This window comes from Nycticebus coucang, chromosome 7, assembly GCF_027406575.1.
Source record: "Nycticebus coucang isolate mNycCou1 chromosome 7, mNycCou1.pri, whole genome shotgun sequence".
Taxonomy (NCBI): Eukaryota; Metazoa; Chordata; class Mammalia; order Primates; family Lorisidae; genus Nycticebus; species Nycticebus coucang.
In genome coordinates, this window is record NC_069786.1 from 65,142,605 (window position 1) to 65,169,523 (window position 26,919).

General features: G+C 36.6%; 1 protein-coding gene across 3 annotated transcripts in view; it reads right to left on the reverse strand.

Moving 5' to 3' along the window:
• Positions 1-26,919, reverse strand: part of ABCB11 (ATP binding cassette subfamily B member 11) — a 140,386-nt gene that overhangs the window by 69,313 nt on the left and 44,154 nt on the right. For all 3 annotated transcript variants that reach the window (XM_053596739.1, XM_053596738.1, XM_053596740.1), the window contains 4 exons: positions 10,245-10,332; positions 9,127-9,260; positions 7,289-7,460; positions 3,876-4,000 (listed from right to left, as the gene is read on the reverse strand). In XM_053596739.1, coding sequence (XP_053452714.1) covers positions 3,876-4,000; positions 7,289-7,460; positions 9,127-9,260; positions 10,245-10,332 — 519 coding nt within the window. The remainder of the gene's footprint in view (positions 1-3,875; positions 4,001-7,288; positions 7,461-9,126; positions 9,261-10,244; positions 10,333-26,919) is intronic.

Here is a 26,919-nt window from a genome sequence, read left to right on the forward strand (position 1 = left end):
GCAAACATCTCCTCAGTCCTTGCCTCACAACCCCAGCCCCCAGCCTCTGCTAAAGCCCCTGGTAATCACTATTTTGTTCTTTGCTTCTATGAGTTAAACCTTTTTTTTTCTTTTTTTAATCATACAGTATTTGTTTTTCTGTGCCTGGCTTATTTGATTTAATATAATGTCCTCCAGGTTCATCATGTTTTTGCGAATGTATTTCCTTCTTTTTTTAAGGCTGATCTGGGACTTATTCCATTGTGTGTGTGTATAGTGTGTATGTGTGTGCGCGTGTGTGTCCATTCACCTGTTGATGGACACAAGTTGATTCCACATCTTGGTTATTGTGAATAATGTTGCAATGAATATAAGAGTGCAGATTTCCTCAACAAACTGATTTCATTTCTTCTGGAACTGGATCATATAGTAGTTCTATTTTTAATTTTTGAGGAATCTCTATACTATTTTGGCTGTACTAATTTACATTCCCACTAGGCTTCCCTTTTCTATACATCCTTGCCAATGTTTCATATCTTTCTTCTTTTTGAAGATAGCCATTTTAATAGGCATGGGGGTGATATCTTATTGTGATTTTGATGTGCATTTCTCTGATGATTAGCAATGTTTGACATCTTTCATACACCTGTTGTCCATTTTGTTGTCTTCTTTATGGAATTATCTATTCAGGTCCTCTGAGCATTTTTTTTTTTTACAGCTATTCTAAAACTTATTTAACCATTTCCCTCTGACATACTTTAATATTTAACACTTGTGTTAGTCAACTTCAGCTGCCATAGACTGGGGGTAGGGTGGGGGCTTAAGCCACAGAAATTTATTTTCTCTTGGTTCTGGAGGCTGGAAGTCCCAGATCAAGCTGTCAGCAGGATTGGTTCCTTCTGAGGCCTCTCTCGTGTCTTCACATGGTTTTCCTTCTGTGTGTGTGTCTGTGTCTTATCTCCTTTTTTTTCATTGTTTGGAATTCATTGAGGATACAAAGAATTAAGTTACATTGATTGCAGTTGTTAGGTAAAGTCCATCTTGTAATTGTGTCCCACCCCTAAGAGGGGTGCCGTACACTGTGATCCCCATCCCCTCCCTCCACCCCTCTACTCACATTCTCCTACCCTCTCCCCTTATAGTAGCTCATCTCCAGCCTTCATATTAGAATTGAGTACATTGGATTCTTGCTTCTCCATTCTTCTGATGCTTTACTGAGAAGAATGTGTTCCACCTCCATCCAGGTTAATACAAAAGATGTAAAGTCTCCATCTTTTCAGTGCTGAATAGTATTCCTCAGTATATGTATACCACAGCTGTTCATCCACTCCTGGGTTGGTGGGCATTTAGGTTGTTTCCACAATTTGGCAATTGTAAATTGAGCTGCAATAAACAGTCTAGTGCAAATGTCCTTATGATAAAAGGATTTTTCTGCTGCTTCTTCCTAATAAGTGTTTTCTTTTTGTCTGTTTCCTTATTCTACTTTTTCCTTTCACTTCCTCTTGCTCTTTAAGTTACCATGCCTCTGACCTAAGGTGTCAAACTCTTTGAGACACCAGTGGAATCACTCTCATGTGTTCTTGCCATTGAGTTGTTTGAGTTACTTATATGTATTGAATATTAACCCCTCTATATGGTTTGCAAATGTAATATTTTCTCTTATTCTATAAATTGTCAGTTCAGTCTGTTGATTGTTTCCCGTGAGAAGATTTTTGGTGTGATGTAATCCTATCTGTCTATTTTTGCTTTTATTGCCTGTGCTTTTCAGGTCAGATCCAAAAAGTCATTGCCTACACCAATGTCATAATGCTTTACCCCTATGCTTTCTTCTGTTAGATTTACATTTTTAGGTCTTATGTTTCAGTCTTTAATCCATTTTGAGTTGATATTAGTATATAGTGTGAGATAAGGGTCTAATTTTATCTTCTGCATGTAGTTATTCAGTTTTCCCAACATAATTTATGTAAGTTACTTCTTTTTCCCAATTGTGTGTTCTTGGCATCCTTGTTGAACACTAATTGACCATAGATGTGTAGACTCACTTCTGAGTCCTCTATTCTGTTCCATTGGTCTACGTGTTTATTTTTATGCCAGTACCATGCTGTTTTGATTACTATAGCTTTGTAATAGATTTTGAGATAAGATAGTGTGATGCTTCTGACTTTGTTCTTCTTGCTAAAGATTGTTTTGTATATTTGGGACTTTTTGTGGTTGCATATAAATTTTAAAATTTTTAAAAATTTATGTGAAAAATGTCATTCAACTGATAGGGATTGCATTGAATCTGTAGATTGTTATGGGTAGTTTTTAACAACATGAATTCTTCTGTTATATAAATCTACCAGAATAAAGCATAAAGGGAAAGCTCTATGACATTGGCCTAGGCAATGACCTTTTGTGTCTTTTTCAAATCTTTTTATCAATGTTTTATAATTTTCAACGTTCTGATCTTTCTCCTCCTTGATTAAACTTATTGCTAAGTGTTATTTTGTAGCTATTGTAAATGAGATTGCTTTCTGGGTTTCTTTTTCTGACAGTTTGTTGCTAGCATATATAAATGCTATTGATTTTTTATGTTGATTTTGTTCATTGAAATTTTACTGATGTTATTACTTTTAACAGTTTTTTTGGTGGAGTCTGTAATGTTTTCTATGTATAAGACCATGTCATCTGAGGTCAATTTAATTTTTTCTTTAGGATTTGGATGACTTTCATTTTTTTTCTCTTCCTTAATTCCTCTAGCTAAAACTTCCAATACTATAATGAATAGAAGTGACAAGTTGGCATTTTTGTCTTATTTCTAATATTAAGGGGGAAAGCTTTCAAATTTTCACTGTTGAGTATAATTTAGCAGTGGACTTATAATATATGGCATTTATTATATTGAGATACATTCTTTCTATACCTAATTTGTTGTGAGTTTTTTACCATGAAAGGATGTTAAATTTTTTCAATGTTTTTTCAGCATCTATTGAGATAATCATCTGGTTTTTGTCTCTCATTCTGTTAATATGCTGTATCATATTTATTATGTGCCTATGTTGAACTACTCTTGTATCCTAGGGATTAATCCCACTTAATCATGGTGAATGGTCTTTTTAATGAACTGTTGTTGAATTTTGCTTACTAGTATTTTGTGAGGATTCTTGCATCTATGTTCATCAGAGATGTCAGTCCGTAATTTTCTTTTCTTATAATGTTCTTGCCTAGCTTTGATGTCAGGTTAATGTTGGCCTTCTAAAATGAGTTTAAATTTCAATATTTTGGAAGAGTTTGAGGAGGACTTGTAGTAATTTTTCTCTAAATGTTTGGTAGAATTCAGCAGTGAAGCCATCGGGTCCTGAGCTTTTCTTTGATGGGAGATTTTTATTACTCATTCAATCTCTTTTCTCATTATTGGTCTGTTCAGATTTTCTATTTCCTCATGATTCAATTTTTGCAGGTCGTTTCTAGGAATTTATCCATTTCATCTAGGTTATCAAATTTGTTGGTATGCAATTGTTCATAACAGTTTCTTATGATCCTTCGTATTTCTGTGGTGTCAATTATAATGTCTCATATAGGTTTTTCTTTAAATGGTAGTAAATAGCATGATAAACTGGGGTAAGGTATGATAGTGTGTCTACATATCATCAAAGTTTGAAATAAATATCTAACCTAAGTTGACTTTCTAAAAATCATGAACTGTCACATCTTTAAAAATGCATTGCTAAAGACTTGAGACTTCTTACAGGGCTTTGACCCATCTAAAGGACTCTCCTACCTCTTAAACAAGTGCTCCCTCAGGGTGCCACAGACCGAGGTGGCTCTGCTACTTTATAAGAACTGGGTAAGATTCAGGTTACTCTGCTGATTGATGAAATTTGAGAAAGAGGCAAACATTCCAGTTAACTAACCTTTTGACCTCTCTTTCCTCACCACCAAAAGCAGCCACTGTTCGCATGGATGAAATGACTTCATCAGCGACCGACCCTGCTTTGGCATAGGCCTTCAGCTCATAGTCTGTAAACTTAGATACACTCTGAAATCCAAAAGAAGAAAAGAAAACATGAAGACCATGGGATTAGGTAAGTCAGCCTTGTCATTTGGTAATTTATTTAACAGAGTAAACATGTGGTATGGTTTAATACAAGACAAGATTCTAACTGTAACACCATTCACAGGAAGAAGGAATTTGGTCCAAGTTTAGGTCTATATTAAGCCTTATCCAGGTGTGTTTGGTTGTTGATATGTGAAAATGACTCCACTAAATTCAAGAACTCTCTCACTGATTAAGTCCCACATAGGTCATTCCATGAGACTAAATTGTTTGTTATTACACTAAAAAAGTTTTCAAGTCAAATTATGCTATAGTTCATTATTTAGCCAAAAGTCTTGCACAATTTATAAACACCAGAGGCAAAGACCAGAGGCCCAAGCACACATCATGATTGAGTAATGTATAGAACGTGAGAAAAGACAGGAACACACAAAGGCGTAATATTGCAGAGGAATTCCAAAGACAAAAGCTTCAGGTAAATATTATGCCATTGTGACTCAACTGGGGGACAGGTGGGAACAACTATTATAGTTTTGATTTTTACAAAAGGAAATGAAAAGACATCTGTACTTAAGAGTAGACTTTTTCTGAAACTGGTCTTGATTGAGCCCTAGTCAAATTAATTCCTAAAGAAATCTCTGGCACAGATTAAAAAACAAGAAGGTGAAAAAACAAATGTTGTGGCAGATCAGCTAACTCAGAAATCTAGAAAATATATACCCAGACTAAGGGAGTTTATCTTCCAATAGTTTTTATAAACTTTTAGCAGCAAAACTCTTAAAATCTTAGAATTCTAAGATACAAAATAGATAAAAAAAAATAGTTTTAAAACAATATATTTATTTCATCCATCCACATTGTATAAAATTTGTGAATTGAAAAGGCAACAGTAAGGAAAATGAAGCTATTTTCATTAACATTAAAATTTGCAAAAAAAAAATAAATAAATAAAATTTGCATGTGGGCCTTATAGATGACCCTGCAGTTCTTTTCTTCTTTTTTGAGACAGAGCCTCAAGCTGTCACCTGGGTAGAGTGCTGTGGCATCACAGCTCACAACAACCTCCAACTCCTGGGCTCAAGTGATCCTCCTGCCTCCGTCTCCCAAGTAGCTGGGACTACAGGCACCTGCCACAATGCCCAACTATTTTTTGGTTGCAGTCGTCATTGTTGTTTGGCGGGCCCAGGCTGGATTCGAACCCACCAGCTCAGGTATATGTGGCTGGCGCCTTAGCCGCTTGAGCCACAGGCACTGAGCTGACACTGCAGTTCTTAATCACACTCCTTATCTAATTAATTCCTAAAATATGAATGAACAGCACAGTAACAAGAAAATTAAGTAATTGTGAGTGATAGCTGTTTTTACATGTATCGTAATGGCATATTAAATAATCTCAGAACACTTCAATTAAACTGACAGAGCAGATTCAGAGATGTTAGGGAATTGTTAGGAAAAATATAACCGTTACCCAACTACAGCCCAAAATGATGGAGAAAGAAGAGAGGTGGGGGAGGGGATGGGGATGGGAGGAGGGAGGGTAATTGGTGAGACCACACCTATGGTGCAATTTACAAGGGTACATGTTAAATCTACTAAGTGTAGAATATAAATGTCTTACCACAATAACTAAGAAAATGCAGTAAAGGCTACGTTAACCAGTTTAATGAAACTATTTCAAATTGTATATAAAATCAACACATTGTACCCCATAATTGCATTAATGTACACAGCTATGGTTTAATAAAAAAAAGAAAGAAAGAAAGAAAAGAAAAATCTAAACATTTCTCAGTTCTCATCATAACCTAAAAACTCAAACAAAAGCACACAAAACCCATGACATTTTCTTTTTTTTTTTTTTTTTTATTGTTGAGGATTCATTGAGGGTACAATAAGCCAGGTTACACTGATTGCAATAACCCATGACATTTTCTAATGCGTCATATGCCCTATGCCTTTGCATGTGTTTGTCACGCCCCTGAATTAAGCCTAGGGAATTGCCATGTATCGTAATGGCATATTAAATAATCTCAGAACACTTCAATTAAACTGACAGAGCAGATTCAGAGATGTTAGGGAATTGTTAGGAAAAATCTAACCATTACCCAACTACAGCCCAAAATGATGGGGAAAGGTTATCTGACCCAACAAGACTGGGTCAGATAACCTCTGTCTGAAACTGATCAGATAAAATGGAGAACACAGCTGTGTTTGCAGGAATCTTTTTTATGTGCTTGTTACTGATCCGAGCATGTTTGTTGTGTCTTTTTGAGGTGAATATCTGAGCTTGGGAGAATTTGGGGAGCAATAGGCATACTGGAGAGTGGGTTGTGATTTGAACTTGGTCCTGCTCTGCCAGCTGTGCAGACACAGACAAGTCCCTTGACCTCTCTGAGCCTCAGTTTCTTATCTTTAAAATGGTGCTAGTACTTAATTTATTAGGTTGTTATAAGGATTAGACATAATGAATATGAAGCTCCTAATATGCCTGGGAAAATAGTAGATGTTCCAAAAAATGTAGTTTTTTGCCATTAATAAAACAATATTTACCTTATTAAAACATCATTAATCCATACTCTATGGAATGTTATCTGGCACTGAGGAATAGTCAAACAAAATAAAATCAAAATAGTGATAAATTGACCAGGTGGAATGGCTCATGACAATTATCCCAGCTTTTTGAGAGGCCAATGGGAGGATTGCTTGAGGCCAAGAGTTTGAGACAAGCCTAGGCAAATAGTGAGACCTTGTTTCTACCAAAAAAGAAAAAATTATCCAGGTATGGTGGCATGTGCCTGTAGTTCTACTTAGAAGAAGGAGCTCGCTTGAGCTCAGGAGTTTTTTTTTGTTTTGTTTTTTTTTTTAGTATAACAAAGAGAAATTTTATTTAGGAAGAACAAAGAGAAAGTTTAGAGCATTTCCAAAGAGAGGTGGAAGTGGGTCCCTTTCATGAAGGATAAAAGCTGAGAGAAACATGCACAGGAGCAGTATGGGGTTGTAAATGCTTCTTTGAAATAGGTTGTAAGTCTTTCCCTGGTCTCCCTGCACGGCCAGGCATTACTGCCCTTGAGCTCAGGAGTTTTAAGTTGCTGTGAGCTATGATCCTGCCACTGCCCCCTAGCTTGGGCAACAGAGAGAGACTTCATCATTAGACAATAATAATAATAATGTTGACTAAACATAGCTAAATGGACTCAAGCTTCACATAGCTATTTTTGGCTATTTATTAGTGCAAATGTCTTCCGATGGAGAGAAACAAAAGGACATTCTTACCAGACCAATGATGGCTGCTCCAATCCCTATAAGAGGGCTGACAGAAATAATAACCAAGGTCAGTTTCCAACCCTTGTAAAATCCGAACAGGAAACCACAGATGGTTGTGGTCATGCGCTGAATGAAAATGGCCACTTGTTCAGCTATGGCGTCATTGACTTTATTAATATCACTGGAAACAAGAAGGACTTTGGTTATTAAAACTGAATTTAGTCATTCAAATTGTCTTGCTGAAAAATCTAAGTCTTTCCCTTGTTAAACATTCTCATCTCCACACTCCTTCCCAAATCCTGGAAAGTTTGCTCCACCTTAGGATGTTGTCAAGCCTCTCTCCTCATAGCCAACAGAGTTCATCCTTACCCAGCTTTCTCATTTGGTATCCACTCAATGCTGGCAAAGGGTTTTGGAAACTAACTAATTTGTTTCTTTCTTTCTTATATCTAATATCCTTGGTCTATTCTGCAGAGCCCTTCTTTCTTTCTTCATGCCTACTAAATTCTTGCAGCCTCAAGGGTCTATTCACATACCCTCTGATTCATAACCCTTATATAATCCCCCAGGAAGGAGTAGTACCTTCCTCCCTATGCTTTCATAACAATGTATTAATAATATTTTGATTAACATATTGATTATATTATTTATATTAAAATATTGTATTATGACATATTGCTATTAAGGTATTATTATTAATAATAATTAATCCCTGTATGCACATACTTGTGTATATAATTATTGCATTCTGTTTGATGATAGTATAGAACAGTGGTTAAGAGCACAGACTCTGGAGTCAGACTCAATTTGAATACAAACTCATGTTGAACAAATTAACCTTTTTGTGCCTCAGTTTCTTCATCTGTAAAGTGGAGATAATTAATAGAACCTTACTCCCGTGGATGGGTAGTCATGAAGATTAGTTAATATTGTGAAGCATGTTGTATGGTGCCTATTATATAATAAGAAATCAGTATGTGTTAGCTTTGATTATTTATTTGCTTGCTTTTCTTATTCTTTCTGTTAAGAGCAGGAATACAAGGTAAGTGCTCCAGAATATTGATTGAATATAATATATTAAATTCGTTTGCCTGAGACATTCCCTTAATCTCTTGTCCAAATGGAGCAAATAAGGCTTGAGAATTAATAACAAGAATGGATTAAAGACATTAGCCAGAGGGTAGACCATTACATTCTAGCAAGGTCAAATAACTGTCCCAATGGACAGGAAGTAAGGAGCAGCGTAAGTGCTGGAATCTAGGGGTCCCAACTTTCAGTCTGCTTTCTCTCCACTATACAGTGACTGTCCTTCAGGGACTCCAACGTCTAATTCAATGGGGTTTAACTGATTCTAACTACTCTTATTCCGAATTGCTGGGAGGCTAGTAATGACTCAAACTAATATTTAGGTGTAAACTGGATTTAAGTCTAGTTTTTTAGTTTTAATCTATCTCAAACTATATTTGGATTTTTTTTTAATGTGCAGAAGTTGCCTCCCTAGACATAGCAAGGTAAGTATTTTTAATTGTGTTTTTCCTTGTATATATGCAGGTTGTGACATCCCTCAATTTCTCCTTCTAAGGCCAAATAATGCTTTCAAGTCTCTTCTATAATACTCTATTTTTAATATTTTTATCAAGGCCTACAAACCAAATTGTAGTACTTTGGCTTTCAATTTTTAATGATCATATTTGGTAAGGCGTTGCCTTTGAAAAAGCCATGCTACCTATGAGAGCAAGAGACCAAATGTATCAAAAATAACTAAAAAATGCTCTAAAATTCTTTTATGATTCATAAATAAGAGTTCTATTATCCTAAAAAAAAAAATTTTTCTCCCAGCTACTTACTCTGAGAATCTTGTATTCAACTCTCCCACTGAATTGCAGTCAAACCATCCTATTTCCATTCTCATTATTCTCCTAAAGTAAATTTTTCTCATGTTCTGTATCTGACGAGCTGCAGCTATTACCCAGAAGCATATCTGGAAATGGACAGAGGAATGTTTAGTATCACAGTGTTACAAATATTTGCCAATTCCTTCTTCTCTTTTCAGAAGAAAATACTTTCAATACAACAGTTGAGAAAAAAAGGGAAATGATTCACAAAATGCTTCTTCCTGGGAACTCAGGTGTGAGCTCTAGCATCTCCTCCTAAAAGTGAAGGTAAGAACAACTTTGGACAAGGTAACCAGAGATTTGGACTTGATTCTGGCCCTGACACTTAAGTAGGCCCCCAACTTTTGAACTTGACCTAGTAAGTTTCACTTCATATGTAAAAGAAGGCACTCAAAGTAAGACAATATTGATCTTAAGTCACCTTTTTTCATGCCACTTGGGAGGGAATTTTTCCTCTGAGATGCTGCCCAGAAGCATTCATGTGTAGTTTTCAGGCAGTGATCGTCAGGAAACGTAAGACATTTCTAACACAAGCAGGGAATCTGATTTGCTCAGAGATTTTCTCTAACTAAAAAAAAGTAAGCCTTTCATTAAAATTCACAATGCCAGAATGGGAAAAATGGATTCATTTCTCTTTACAACTCACACTACCTGGAATTTGGATTGGAATACAGTTTAGGGAGACGTAAGCAAGGGAAGAGGAAAAGAAAGTAAATTTTGTTTTGCTCCGTCTCCACGTTCCTGGCTTTCTCTAGGTGCTCACTCTCCCCGTACACACTCATCCACAGCTACCCATTTCTGGGCGTGGAAGAGAGGGTACAGTAGAGAAGCACAGGGGAGGCTAGGACATCACCACTTGCCATGTGAGTTGTCTCAGCCAGACACCTGCTTGCAGCCTCTTCCATCATCCAGCTAAGAGAAGAATCCCTCACCGTTCTCTCATGTCCTCCAACACACACCTGGAGTTCTTAGGGCTTCTGAATAGCTTAAAGGGTGACAATGCTTTGTATTTCATTGTCATGTCGTTGAGCCCAAATGTTCATCTATAAATACATGGAGGAGCTACTCACTTGAATATAACCTGAAATGAGCACCGCGACTGCGATTCCAGCATAGTAACTGGCAAATTTGATCATTTCACTTTCAATGTTCAGCAACCTTCAAAAGAAAGAAAAAATGTGAAGACTTACAAGTAGGATCAAGCTCCCAAGAATTACGTTTCTGTGCACAGAGGGATTTAAAAATATGTATCATAGGATAAGACATTTTATCTATGCAGAATTATAATCAATCCAACCAGATCCCTGAGTAGACCTATGGGCAGGCACAGAAAATAAACGTGTCCAGTTCATTTTTATAGGCAGAGATGTGAGAGCCGTGAAATAAATTAATCAGCAGTTGGAAGCCAGAGACTCTAAAGGCCAGCCCAGCGCTTGGTCCGCTTCCATCCCTTTCTCCCACACTCATCATGCTGTGATAGAGCAATCCTAGCGAAGAAGGCTGTCTGAAAACACACAGACAGAGGATGTGTGCTGTAAACCAGGAGGCTTACCGCCCCTTTCTAGGAATCTAAGCCAGCTTTCCAACTTCTCAGAGTGACACTGTGAAAAATGTGCCTGCTGTCTTCCCTCGGAGGAGAAAAGCATTTATTAGCTCTTTCTATTGACTGTGGCCCATGAAGCTTTATTCACCACGACAGTTTCTGAAGTTGAAGCCAAAGACACTGGGAATAACAGGAAAGCTCGCTGGCATTTCTCCCGGCAGAGCCTCCATCCTGCAGCACAGGGTTTGTAATTGGCAGGGCCAGGGAGGGCAAGAAAAAGTGTTCTGAAATTGCTTTCGGGAATTCTATAATTAGAAAATTAACATATTGGTTGATGGTAATTCTGATCCTTGGGAACAATTTAAATGATAGAGAGGTTATTTCTTTAGGAAATTGGAAAGCAGCCTCTGAGCACGGATGCTCTCACCCCATGTCCTTTCTACTATCGAGGCTTCCTTTTGTGACTTGAGTTTGAATTACTTTCTCCCTCTGCTGAACTCAGATCAAGTATCGCGATATAACTCATTTCATGCAGGAACAAACTATTTTTCCACAGCAGGTTTTCTTGCCATCTTGTATCATTAGTCAAAATCTTTATTGAAGATATTTATATTGAATATAGTTTTGTTTGTCTAGATAGTGGATTGCTACTTAAGGGCAAGGGGTGGGCAATGCTGCTTGGTCTCACACGGCCCAAAACCTCATACAGTATCTTATAAAAAGTAATAACTCAATAAATGTTTCTTGATTTTGCTTGACTTTCAAAATACTAATTAGGAAGGGAAATAACTGCCATGGTCAATGCCTCTGACGATGTCAGAATCAGGTAAATTGTCTCGTGCTCACCACGTTCCCAGTCTTTCATGAGGACTAAGGGGAGCCTCAAAAATGAACTAGACCTAGAAAATCATACATAAGAATTCACAGTCAGAGGCGCTCATAAAAGCTAAGTACCTCTGTATAGAGAGTATAATGTAATATTATGAGTAAAGCCTTCTAATGTGTACATGAGTCAATGTTCTTAGTTTTTGCCTTGTGAAACAAAATGTGGGTATCCCAAGCCAGAAAACTATGAGCATTTGTTAAAAATTTTTACTTAAAGGTTAGTGATCACCAGAGGCCAAGAAGGGTAGCGGGGAGAAGGATGGGAAGGGGTACAAATTTACAGTTAGACAGGAGGGGTAAGTTCTAGTGTTCCCTAGCACAGCAGGGTGACCAGAGTTAACAAAAACATATTTTATATTTCAAAATAACTAGAAGAGAGGATTTTGAATGTTCTCACTACAACGAAATGATATGAGCTGATGGATATGCCAATTTCTCTATTTCAATCATTATGCATTGAATATATGTATCAAAACATCCATTCTGCCAATCCATTCCATTCTGCCAATCTCTGTCTTCTTTAGTGTATTCAGTCCATTGAAACATAACATAACTATTGCTATCTTAGTGCACAAATATGCCATTTTCTTTTTTGTCCTCTATTCTCTCTACTTTTCATTTCTTTGTTTTCTTTCACTTGCTTTTGGATAGGCTACTTGAAGTTCTTATAAAATTAAATTTTGATTTATCTATAGAGTTTTTAAGTGTATCTCTTCATGTAGAGTTTTTAGTGGTTGCTCTCGGGAATATGTTATAGATGCATCACTTATCACAGTCTACTAGTGTTGTCATTTTGCCTACTTGAGTGAAGTTTAGAAAGGTTACCTCCCATTGCATACTTTTACTCTTCCCTATTAGTAATATAAATATTTTAACTATTTTCAAATCAAATATACAGTACATAGTATTATAATAGGGTATGTTATAGTGTTAGAGTGTTTGCTTCCACCATAAAACATAATTTAGAAAACTCAAAAGGAGTCCTTTCTGTTTAGAGAACTTCCTTTAGCCATTTTTTAGGTTACATTTTAGTTGCATCAGCTGGCACACATTTTCTTAATTTCTTTCCTTTGAGAATGTCTTGATTTCCCCTTTAATGGGGATGATGGCAATGCCCTGACTTCCTGACCCCACCCAGCACGTAAGGGGAGGATGCTTTATTACACTGGGGTGATTCAGGTCTACCACATATTCTTCACTGACACCATGGGGCAGTGGTAAGCTGATACAGGAGGGCTCGTTACCATCTAGCCAGTCTAAAAGTCTATGCTCCCAACTTGAACCTTGTTGGCATGGGTGAGAGTGAGGTTACAATTTTCTTCTGTGGTGTTTGGCTGGAATAGAGTTATGGTCTAAAAGTTTTCTACAACCTTCCTGTTTCTGGTCCACTATCTAGAAAGATCAGGATTTTGTTGGTGTTTTGGGCTTTGCACTCATAGGTGTTTCTAGGCCACCAGCTTTTCCATCTCCCAATCTAGTACATAGGAGATGCGAAGAAAACCCAGGGAACTCACAACTATCGTCATGGCTCCCGAGGGCTCTTGATGGCTCTAGCCAGTTGGCCTTCTTTTCTCCACATTTCAGAGTGTTATGCTTATTTTATTCATTAAACATACAATTAAATGTTTGGTAGAATTCACCAGTTAAGCCATCTACTCTCTTTACATCTCATAGATCTATTCAGATTTCCTATTTATTTAAAAAAATTTTAAATTGATACATAAAAATTGTATATATTTATTATGCACAACATGATGCTTTGAAATGTACACATCGTGGAGTGGCTAAATTGAGCTAATTAACATATCTTAATAAAACATATCTTTTATGAATATAGACACAAAAATCCTCAACTAAATACTAGAAAATTCAATCCTGCAGCATATGCATATTAAAAAAATACATCATTACCTACCAAGTGGGATTTATTATAGGAATGCAAAGGTAATTCAACATATGGCAATCAGTAATGTAATATGCCATATTAATATTATAATGAGCAGAACCACATAATCATCTTAATACATATAAAAGAATGTGTTAAGAATGACAACATGGATGCACTTGGAGAACATTATGTTAAAAGAAATGAGCCGGGTACAGAAAGGCAGAGGTTATCAGACTTCATAAAAATATAAGATCCAACTGTATGTTGTCTACAGGTGACATACTGTAGCTTCAATATTACAAACAGGTTGAAACAAAAAAACTAGGAAAACTCATTGCAAGAGAACTGTAAAATGCCAAGAATGGCTATACTAGTATCAAACAAAATAGACTTTATAAACTTGTTGCTAGAAATAAATATCATTTTATAAAGAAGAAAAGGTCAACCCATCAGGACATTATAACATTTACAGACATGTATCTGTCTAACAACAGGGCCCCAAAGCACATAAAGCAAAATCTGACAGATTTGAGGGAAGAAATAGATAGTGCAACAGTAATCATCAGAAACTTCATTTGCACACTTTCATTGTTGGAGAGAAAACTAGGTGGAAGGTCATTAGGGAAAGAAGACTTGAGCAACAGCATAAACCAACTAGACCTAACAGAGACCTTTAGAACACAAGAACAATAGCAGAACGTTCGTACATTCTTTTCCAGTGCATCTGAAACACTTACGAAGATAAGATAGTTACATGCTAAGCCATAAAATATGCTTCAGTAAGTTTAAAAGAATTAATATGTAAGCTTCAGTAAGTTTAAAAGATTAATATGATGTATGATTTTACATCAACCACAATGGAGAACTACTTGAAATTCAAAACAAAACATTGAGGAATTTCACAAATATGTGGAAATAAAATAGTATACTCAGAAATAATGGGTCAAAAATCACAAGAGAAACCATAAAATACTTTGAGATAAATAAAAATGAAAATACAACATACAAAAACTTACGTGATGTAAGCAATTCTTGAGAGAAATTTATAGCTTTAATTGCTTATATTATTATTTTTATTTTTGGAGACTTTATCTCGTTCTGTCACCCAGGCTGGAGTACAGCGACAAGATCATATGGCCTTATAGCCTCAACTTCTGGGCTAAAGTGATGTTCCTGCCTTGGCGTCTGAGTAGCTAAGACTACTAGAGGCACGTGCACTACCACAACTGGACATGCTTTTCTAAATTTGCTGTAGAGACAGGTTCTTACTATGTTGCCCTGGCTGGCCTCAAACTCCTCCCACCTTAGCCTCCCCAAATACTGGAATTATAAGCATGAGTCAGAATACCCAGCCTTAATTGCCTACAATATATAAGGACAAAATATTTTTATTTTATTTTATTTTTTATTGTTAAATCATAGCTGTGTACATTAGTGCAATCAAGGGGTACAACGTGCTGGTTTCATATACAATCTGAAATATTCTCATCAAACTGTTCCACATAGCCTTCATGGCATTTTCTTAGTTATTGTACATAATAAGAACAAAATCTTTAATTAATAATAATTCAACATCTCTCTTAAGCCTAAAATTAGAAGAAGGAGGTAAATAGTAAAGATTAGAATGAAAATAAATAAAGTAGAAAATAGAAAAATAATAGAGGGAATAAACAGAACCAAAGCTAGTTCTTTAAAAAGATAAGCAAAAATAATAAATCTGTAGCTAGACTAACCAAGAAAAAAACTCAAGCTACTAAATCAGTAATGAAAAAAAGACTGTCACTATTGACATTACAGTAATAAAAAATTATAAACAAATACTTTGAATAAGGTATGCCAACAAGTTAGATAACTGAGATGAAATGAACAAATGTCTAAAAGGCACAAACTACTGAAGCCTACTCAAACAGAAATGGGAAACAATGGCAAAAGACCTTTATAGACATTTCTCAAAAGGCCAACAGGCATATGTAAAGATGCTAAACATCACTAATCATTAGGGAAGTGCATATTAAAACCACAATGAGCTATCACCTCACACATGTTAGAATTGCTGTTATCAAAAAGAAGAAAGATATCAAGTGTTGGCAAGAATGTGGAGAGGAGGGAACCCTGTACACTGTTTGTAAGAATGTAAATTAGCACAGCCATTTGGATATCAAAATATCAAAAAAAGAACTACCCTATGATCTAGCAAGCCCATACTAGGCATATATTCAAAAAAATTAATATTTCCTGTAGCATATGCATATTAAAAGAATTATACACCATTACCTACCAAGCAGGATTTACCCTAGTCAAAAAGAGATAACTGCACTCCCATAATCTTGCAGCATTATGCACAGTAGTCAAGCATGGAATCAACCCATATGTTCATTAACAAAGGAATGGATAAAGAAAATATGACATAAATGTATACAATGGAATATTACTCAGCCTTAAAAAAAGAAAATCCTGTCATTTGTCACAACATGGATGCACTTGGAGAACATTATGTTGAGTGAAATGAGCCAGGTATAGAAAAACAAATGCCATGTAATCTCACTTACATGTGGAATCCAAACCAGGTGAACTCACGAAGCAGAAGGATAGAGAATAGAATGTTGGTTACCAGGGGCAGGAGGTGGGGAGATTGAGGAGATGTTGGTTAAAAGATACGAAAGTTCAATTAGAAGTAGGACATGGTGTCTATAGTTAGTAATGATCCTTTGTATAAGTACTTGAACATTGCTAAAATAATAGATTTTTAACTATTCTTTCCACAAAAACGGTAAGTATGTGAAGTAATACATATGTTAATTAGCTTAATGTGTTAGTAAGTAATACATATGTCAATTAGCTTAATAATATGTTAATTAGCTTAATTTAGCCATTCCACAATGTATTCACATTTCAAAGCATTATGTTGGCATCAGAAATATATACAATTTTATATGTCAGTTTAAAGGTTTAAAAAAGAAACAGGAAATCTGAATAGACCTATGACAAGAGACTTGTCTTAGACTCGGCTTAACTGGTGAATTCTATCAAACATGTAAAGAATTAATTAATACCAAAAAAGAAAAACAAAAGAGAACACTACCCAGTTCATTCTCTGAGGCTACAATTACCTGCTAAGAAAAGCAGACAAAAATTTTATAAGAAAAGAAAACTTTTATATCCAATATTTTTTATGAATATAGACACAAAAATCCTTAACTAAATACTAGGAAATTAAATCCTACAGCATGTGCATATTAAAAGAATTAGATATCGTTACCTACCAAGTGGGATTTATTGTAGGAATGCAAGGTAATTCAACACATGGAAATCAGTAATGTAATATACTGTATCAATATTATAATAAGCAAAACCGCATGATCACCTTAACACATACCAAAGAAACACATGGTCAGCACTCTTTAACGATTAAAGCACTCAGCAAACTAGAAACAGAAGACAACTTTCTCAAAATGATAACAGAGATTTATGAAAAATTCAGAGCTAATATTACACACAATGGTGAAAGACTGAATGCTTTCCCCCTAAGATCAGGAGAAAAGCAACAAGATGCCCTTTCACCATTTCTAGTCAACATTGTCCTGGAGGTTTTTGGCTAGAACAATTGGGCAAGAAGATGGGGAAAAGGCAGCTAGATTGAAAGCAAAAAAGTACAGTTATCCCTATTTGCAGATGACATGATCTTGTATGGGTAATCCTAAAGAATCTACTAAAAAACTATTAGAACTAATAATTAGTTCAGCTAAGTTGTAAGATAAAAGATCAATTTATTAAAAAAAATTGTATTTCCATATAGTAGCAATGAAAAAACTGACAATAAAATTAAGAAAACATTCCATTTACAACAGCATCAAAAAGAATAAAGCATCTCATAACAACTTGAACAAAAGGATTACAAAATACATATTCTGAAATTCAGAAAGTCTTGTTGAAAGAATTTAGGGAAGATTCAAATAAATAGGTCATGGATCCGAGAACTTAATATTGTTAAGATGGCAGTACTCCACGAATCTATCTACAGATGCAGTGTAATCCCTAGCATTCTAACTGACTTCTTTACGGAATTAAAGAAGCTGATCTTTGAATTTATATAGTAAAGCCAAAGGATCTAGAATATACAAGCAATCTTGAAATATAACAAAGTTAGTGGACTTACACTCCCTCATTTTGAAACTTATTATAAAGTTACCATAATCAAAATAGTGTTATGGGCATAAAGACAGATATATATTAGATATAAATTAATGGAGTAGAAATAGAAGTCCAGAAATAAACCCTTGTATTTACAGGAAATTGATTCTAATAAGCGTCCTGAGATTATTCAATGAGGAAAAAATAATCTTTCCAAAAATTGTACTTGAGACAACTGACTATCTGTGTGGAATCAAGTTGGACCCCTACTTCACACCATATAAAAAATTTCTCAGAATGAATCACAGACCTAAATACACGAGCAAAAGTTTGAAAAGAAAATGTAATCTATCTTTATTATCTTGGATTTGGCGATGGTTTCTTAGATAAGACACCAAATCCAGAAGCAACAAAAAAGAAAAAAAATTAAGCCAGACATCTCCAAAATTTAAAACGTTAGTGCTTCAAAGTTCACCATCAAAAGATTAAAAAGACAACTCCCAAAATGAAAATTGTTGCAAATCGTATTTTTTATAAAGGACTTGTATTTAGAATATATAAAGATGTCTTTAACTCAATAATAAAAAGACATATAACCCAATTTTTAAAAGAATAAAGGATCTGAATTGATATCTTTCCAAAGAAGACATTCAAATGGCCAATAAGCCCCTAAATGATGGCCAACACCATTAGCCAGCAGGGATATGCAAATCAAACCCACAATGAGATACCACTTCACACTCACTAGGATGTCTATTGTGCTGGTTCCCTATGTACCACAAACTTGTTGGCTTAAAACAAGAGACATGTATTCCCTCAGATGCCTGAAATCAGCTCCACTGAGTTGAGATCCAAGTACTGACAGAGCTGGCTCCCTCCAAAGGCTCTTGGAGAGAATCATCCAGGTTTTAGTAGCTGCTGACATTCCTTGGCTGTGGCAACATCATTCTACTCTTCTCCTCCATAACATTTCCTCCCTCTTCTCTTTATAGCAAATCTCCCTCTGCCTCCTTCTTTGTAACCATCCCTTTTAAGAACACTTATGGTTGTATGTAGGGCCCATGTGGATAATCCAGGATAATTTTCCCCATCCCAAGATCCTTAACTTTAAATCACATCTACACAGATTGTTTTTCCATATAAGGGAACATTCACATGTTTCAAGGATTAGGACCTGGATATTTGGGGCAGGGTGTGTCATTATTCAGTCTACTGGAGCTATTATCAAAATATAAGTAATAAATAACAATTGGTGAGGATGTGAAGAAATTGAAACCCTCATACACTGTAATGTAAATGGTAAACAGGTAGTTCTTCAAATAGTTCAACATATCTTTGCCATAGGACCCAGTAATTCCACTCTTAGGTGGATACCCAAAAGAAATGAAAACATATGGCCGTACAAATAACATGTACACAAATATGTACACAAATGTTCATAGCAGCATTATTTGTAACAGGCAAAATGTGGAAAACAACCCAAATGTCCATCAATGATCAACTGATAAATTATATCAATATAATGAAACATTATTCAACAGTAAAAAAGAAAGTACTAATTCATGCTACAACATGAATGAACATGGAAATCACTATGCAAAGTTAAAGAAGCCAGTCGGAAAGGAACACATGTATGATTGTATGATTCCACCTACATGACACATTCAGAAACTACTGTAATAAAACCAGCTCCTACCAACACACATACATGCTTCTGTGGCTGCAATTATTGAGTTGCCTACTATGTTCCAAGACGAATACACACATGTAGTAGGTGGAAAAAATGTATCTTTAAGAATATACTTTTTCCAAGTATGGAGACATAAACTACTTAGAGCAGTGGTCTCAACCTTCCTAATGCTGCGACCCTTAATACACATTTCTGGGCATAGAGTTTTTACTCTAGTCAGAGACAATCTCTTATATCTCTGTGGTATCTGTTGTTATTTCCCCTTTTCATTTCTGACTGAGGTTATTAGAGATCTTACTTTTCTGTTTCTAGTTAATCTGGCCAAAGGGTTATTGATTTTGTTTATCTTTTCAAAGAACCATCTTTTAGTTTCATTAATTTTCTGAATGATTCTTTTATTTTCAATTTCATTCATTTCTCATTTAATTTTAGTTATTTTCTTCTGCTATGTTTGGGATTTTATTACTCTTCTTTTCCCATTTCCTTTCCTTTCCTTCTTTCTCCTTTTTCCATTACATGAAGTAGCAACAAAAATAATTTAATGGTTGGGGTCACCACAACATGAGGAACTGTATTGAAGGTAGAGACTTTAGGAAGGTTGAGAACCACTGACTTAGAGCTAAGAAGATGTCCTCTCCCTCTCCTCTGTTCCCACCCAAGTGCATCTCCATGGTGATCTCATCAAACAAAAGCTAAATAAACACATTATTGATTGGCGGAGCAAGATGGCAGCCGAGTAACAGCTTCCTTGCATCTCGGGCACCGTGAGTCTGGGGAGATAGGACTCCAGGCATCTCTGGCTGGTGGGAACTGCCTATCATCACTCCTATGAGGATACAGGGAGTCAGCGAGAGACTTCTGGACCCCAAGAGGAGGACTAAAACAGTGGAAAACCGGCAAGTGGTCGCGTGTGTTCAATCCGTCTAAACCCGCCCACAACTGTAAGTTCAGTAGCAGCGAGACTGCAAACCAGAAAGGCCTTACCTGTGAACTGTTTTGATGTCCTTGGACTTGGCACTGAGTTGAACTGCCTTGGGGAAGGCCTGAGCGGGAGTGCGGAGAACTTTGGCCATTGTCTAGGGCCCCAGTCTGAGCCGCTGAGCCAGACGGAGCTAATAGTGTTTGGCGGTGGGTCACACGGAACCATTGTCAGTGATCTGCCCCGGCAAGCTCCGCCCTCAGGGTCGCAGAGCTAGAAACTGGTGGGAGCTGGTAACCCAGCAACCAAGTAGCCTAAGGGTGGGGTCTGAGCTGCCTTGCAGCCCTAACCCTGCAGGGGCAGAGTGAGACCGGTTTTGGCACACTGGGTAAGTGGATAGCCACTTCAGCAGTGATTCCAGTGAGAAAGCTGGGAAAGCTTCTGCTCAGCAAGTTTACAAGTTCAAAGTGCCTTTTAAGTGGGCTGAAGAGAGATTTAGGGTGTCTACCTGCTGGGGTTTGAGAAATCAGCAGCCTCCAGTCGTATCAGAACTGTGACTAACATCTCATACCCCAGAAGACCACGTGTTGCCCAGACAATATTCAATAACATATACAAACTGCTTTGTTTTTGGCTGTGTATTTTTTTCTTTTTCTTTGTTTGGTTGTTTTTTTTTGTTTGTTTGTTTATTTTGACGTTGTTGATGTTCTTTTGTTTTTTAATTTCAATCTTTTCCATACAGATCCCTTTTTCTTTCTCAATTTTTCTAGTTTAATTATAATTTCCCATTGCTGCCTTTTTTAATAACTACAACTTCATTTTTGCTAGTGTTTCTACCGCTATCATTTGGTTTTTCACCCAATTGTATCCCCATAAAGTTTTCTGTTTGCTTGTTTTGGTTTGATTTATAGCATTTTTGTCTTTCCTCTCTACTTGGTGGAGGTGGGATACTGTGTCTGATCAGGTTAGCAAAGAGCTGCTGACCTCAAGGGAACCACCCAACTGGTCACCCCCAGAAGGTGGGGTTTTTTAAGGTTGTGTCAAAGTACCCCACTGTACACCTATACTGCCCTGTCTCCCTCTTTCTGTGCCTCTCTTCTTTTTGTCAATATTCCTTATCCCCACCCCCTCTCCTTTCTCTATCTTTCTTTTTTTTCTGATCACTCGGTCCTCCTTTCTTTCATCCCTTTTTTGCTCTTCAACCTTCTCACCCTTTTGGTCCTGTAACCCTTAGTCCACAGGAACAAGAACTTAAAGAGCAAGAGGAAGTGAAAGGAAAATTAGGGCAAGGAAACAGATAAAAGAAATCACTCATGAGGAAGAATCAGCAGAAAACTCCAGGCAACATGAAGAACCAGTCCAGAACAACCCCGCCAAGGGAACATGAGGTAGCTACTGCAGAGGATTCCACCTATACAGAAATGTTACGAATGACAGAAAGGGAATTTAGAATACACATGTTGAAAACAATGAAAGAAATGATGGAAACAATGAAGGAAACTGCTAATAAAGTGGAAAATAACCAAAAGGAAATCCAAAAACAGAATCAAATCAGAGATGAACGATATGAAGAATATAAAAAGGATATAGCAGAGCTGAAGGAAATGAAACAGTCAATCAGGGAACTTAAAGATGCAATGGAAAGTATCAGCAACAGGTTAGACCATGCAGAAGAAAGAATTTCAGAGGTAGAAGACAAAGTTTTTGAGATAAATCAGATAGTAAAAGAGGCAGAAAAGAAGAGAGAGAAAGCAGAACGTTCACTGTCAGAATTATGGGACTTTATGAGCGTTCCAACAAACGAGTTATAGGAATTCCAGAAAGGGAAGAAGAATGCCCCAGAGGAATGGAAGCCATACTAGAGGATATTATAAAAGAAAATTTCCCAAACATCACCAAAGATTCTGACACACTGCTTTCAGAGGGATATCGGACCCCAGGTCGCCTCAACTCTAACCGAGCTTCTCCAAGACACATTGTGATGAACCTGTCCAAAGTCAAGACAAAAGAAAAGATTCTGCAAGCTGCCAGGAGTAAGCGCCAGTTGACCTACAGGGGCAAATCCATCAGAGTGACCGCAGACTTCTCTAATGAAACTTTCCAAGCAAGAAGACAATGGTCATCTACCTTTAATCTACTTAAACAGAACAATTTTCAGCCCAGAATTCTGTACCCTGCTAAGCTAAGCTTCAAAATTTCCGGAGAAATCAAATCATTTACGGATATACAAACATTGAGGAAATTCGCCACAACAAGACCAGCTCTACAGGAAATACTTCAACCTGTTCTGCACACTGACCACCACAATGGATCAGCAGCAAAGTAAGAACTCAGAAATCAAAGGACAGAACCTAACCTCCACACTGATGCAAAAGATAAAACTAAGCAATGGACTCTTACCAAATAAGACGAATAGAATACTACCACACTTATCAATTATCTCCATAAATGTTAATGGCTTGAATTCCCCACTGAAGAGACATAGATTGGCTGACTGGATTAAAAAACACAAGCCATCCATTTGCTGTCTGCAAGAAACACACCTGGCTTCAAAAGACAAATTAAAGCTCCGAGTCAAGGGTTGGAAGACAATTTTTCAGGCAAATGGAATTCAGAAGAAAAGAGGAGTTGCAATCTTATTTTCAGATACATGTGGATTTAAAGCAAATAAAGTCAAAAAAGACAAAGATGGTCACTTTATATTGGTCAAGGGAAAACTACAACAAGAAGACATTTCAATTCTAAATATTTATGCACCCAATTTAAATGCTCCCAGATTCTTGAAACAGACCTTACTCAGTCTGAGCAATATGATATCTGATAATACCATCATAACAGGGGACCTTAACACTCCTCTTACAGAGCTGGACAGATCCTCTAAACAGAAATTAAACAAGGATATAAGAGATTTAAATGAGACCCTAGAACAACTATGCTTGATAGATGCATATACAACACTCCACCCCAAAGATAAAGAATATACATTCTTCTCATCACCCTATGGAACATTCTCTAAAATTGATCATATCCTGGGACACAAAACAAATATCAACAGAATCAAAAGAATTGAAATTTTACCTTGTATCTTTTCAGACCATAAGGCACTAAAGGTGGAACTCAACTCTAACAAAAATGCTCGACCCCACCCAAAGGCATGGAAATTGAACAATTTTCTGTTGAATAACAGATGGGTGCAGGAAGAAATAAAACAAGAAATCATTAACTTCCTTGAGCATAACAACAATGAAGACACAAGCTACCAAAACCTGTGGGATACTGCAAAAGCAGTTTTGAGAGGAAAATTCATCGCTTTAGATGCCTACATTCGAAAAACAGAAAGAGAACACATCAACAATCTCACAAGAGATCTTATGGAATTGGAAAAAGAAGAACAATCTAAGACTAAACTCAGTAGAAGAAAAGAAATATCCAAAATCAAATCAGAGATCAATGAAATTGAAAACAAAAGAATCATTCAGAAAATTAATGAAACAAGGAGTTGGTTTTTTGAAAAAATAAATAAAATAGATAAACCATTAGCCAGACTAACTAGAAATAGAAAAGTAAAATCTCTAGTAACCTCAATCAGAAACGATAAAGGGGAAATAACAACTGATCCCACAGAGATACAAGAGATCATCTCTGAATATTACCAGAAACTCTATGCCCAGAAATTTGACAATGTGAAGGAAATGGATCAATATTTGGAATCACACCCTCTCCCTAGACTTAGCCAGGAAGAAATAGAGCTCCTGAACAGACCAATTTCAAACACTGAGATCAAAGAAACAATAAAAAAGCTTCCAACGAAAAAATGCCCTGGTCCAGATGGCTTCACTCCAGAATTCTATCAAACCTTCAAGGAAGAGCTTATTCCTGTACTGCAGAAATTATTCCAAAAAACTGAGGAAGAAGGAATCTTCCCCAACACATTCTATGAAGCAAACATCACCCTGATACCAAAACCAGGAAAAGACCCAAACAAAAAGGAGAATTTCAGACCAATCTCACTCATGAATATAGATGGAAAAATTCTCAACAAAATCCTGCCCAATAGATTACAGCTTATCATCAAAAAAGTCATTCATCATGATCAAGTAGGCTTCATCCCAGGGATGCAAGGCTGGTTTAACATACGCAAGTCCATAAACGTTATCCATCATATTAACAGAGGCAAAAATAAAGATCACATGATCCTCTCAACAGATGCAGAAAAAGCATTTGATAAAATCCAGCATCCTTTTCTAATTAGAACGCTGAAGAGTATAGGCATAGGTGGCACATTTCTAAAACTGATTGAAGCTATCTATGACAAACCCACAGCCAATATTTTACTGAATGGAGTAAAACTGAAAGCTTTTCCTCTTAGAACTGGAACCAGACAAGGTTGTCCTCTGTCACCTTTACTATTCAACATAGTGCTGGAAGTTCTAGCCAATACAATTAGGCAAGACAAGGAAATAAAGGGAATCCAAATGGGAGCAGAGGAGGTCAAACTCTCCCTCTTTGCTGATGACATGATCTTATACTTAGAGAACCCCAAAGACTCAACCACAAGACTCCTAGAAGTCATCAAAAAATACAGTAATGTTTCAGGATATAAAATCAATGTCCACAAGTCAGTAGCCCTTGTGTACACCAATAACAGTCAAGATGAGAAGCTAATTAAGGACACAACTCCCTTCACCATAGTTTCAAAGAAAATGAAATACCTAGGAATATACCTAACGAAGGAGGTGAAGGACCTCTATAAAGAAAACTATGAAATCCTCAGAAAGGAAATAGTAGAGGATATTAACAAATGGAAGAACATACCATGCTCATGGATGGGAAGAATCAACATTGTTAAAATGTCTATACTTCCCAAAGCAATCTACCTATTCAATGCCATTCCTATCAAAGTACCTACATCATACTTTCAAGATTTGGAAAAAATGATTCTGCATTTTTGTATGGAACCGGAAAAAACCCCGTATAGCTAAGGCAGTTCTTAGTAACAAAAATAAAGCTGGGGGCATTAGCATACCAGATTTTAGTCTGTACTACAAAGCCATAGTGCTCAAGACAGCATGGTACTGGCACAAAAACAGAGACATAGACACTTGGAATCGAATTGAACACCAAGAAATGAAACTAACATCTTACAACCACCTCATCTTCGATAAACCAAACAAGAACTTACCTTGGGGGAAAGACTCCCTATTCAATAAATGGTGTTGGGAGAACGGGATGTCTACATGTAAAAGACTGAAACTGGACCCACACCTTTCCCCACTCACAAAAATTGATTCAAGATGGATAAAGGACTTAAATTTAAGGCATGAAACAATAAAAATCCTCAAAGAAAGCATAGGAAAAACACTGGAAGATATTGGCCTGGGGGAAGACTTCATGAAGAAGACTGCCATGGCAATTGCAACAACAACAAAAATAAACAAATGGGACTTCATTAAACTGAAAAGCTTCTGTACAGCTAAGGACACAATAACCAAAGCAAAGAGACAACCCACACAATGGGAAAGGATATTTGCATATTTTCAATCAGACAAAAGCTTGATAACCAGGATCTATAGAGAACTCAAATTAATCCACATGAAAAAAGCCAACAATCCCTTATATCAATGGGCAAGAGACATGAATAGAACTTTCTCTAAAGACGACAGACGAATGGCTAACAAACACATGAAAAAATGTTCATCATCTCTATATATTAGAGAAATGCAAATCAAAAAAACCCTGAGATATCATCTAACCCCAGTGAGAGTGGCCCACATCACAAAATCTCAAAACTGCAGATGCTGGCGTGGATGTGGAGAGAAGGGAACACTTTTACACTGCTGGTGGGACTGCAAACTAGTACAACCTTTTTGGAAGGAAGTATGGAGAAACCTCAAAGCACTCAACCTAGACCTCCCATTTGATCCTGCAATCCCATTACTGGGCATCTACCCAGAAGGAAAAAAAACCTTTTATCATAAGGACACTTGTACTAGACTGTTTATTGCAGCTCAATTTACCATTGCCAAAATGTGGAAACAGCCTAAATGCCCCCCAACCCAGGAATGGATTAACAAGCTGTGGTATATGTATACCATGGAATACTATTCAGCCATTAAAAAAAATGGAGACTTTACATCCTTCGTATTAACCTGGATGGAAATGGAAGACATTATTCTTAGTAAAGCATCACAAAAATGGAGAAGCATGAATCCTATGTACCCAATCTTGATATGAGGACAATTAATGACAATTAAGGTTATGGGGGGGGGAAGCAGAAAGAGGGATGGAGGGAGGAGGGTGGGGCCTTAGTGTGTGTCACACTTTATGCGGGCAAGACATGATTGCAAGAGGGACTTTACCTAACAATTGCAATCAGTGTAACCGGCTTATTGTACCCTCAATGAATCCCCAACAATAAAAAAAAAAAAAAACCTTAAAAAAAAAAAAATGTCTATACTTCCCAAAGCAATCTACCTATTCAATGCCATTCCTATCAAAGTACCTACATCGTACTTTCAAGATTTGGAAAAAATGATTCTGCGTTTTATATGGAACCGGAAAAAACCCCGTATAGCTAAGGCAGTTCTTAGTAACAAAAATAAAACTGGGGGCATCAGCATACCAGATTTTAGTCTGTACTACAAAGCCATAGTGCTCAAGACAGCATGGTACTGGCACAAAAACAGAGA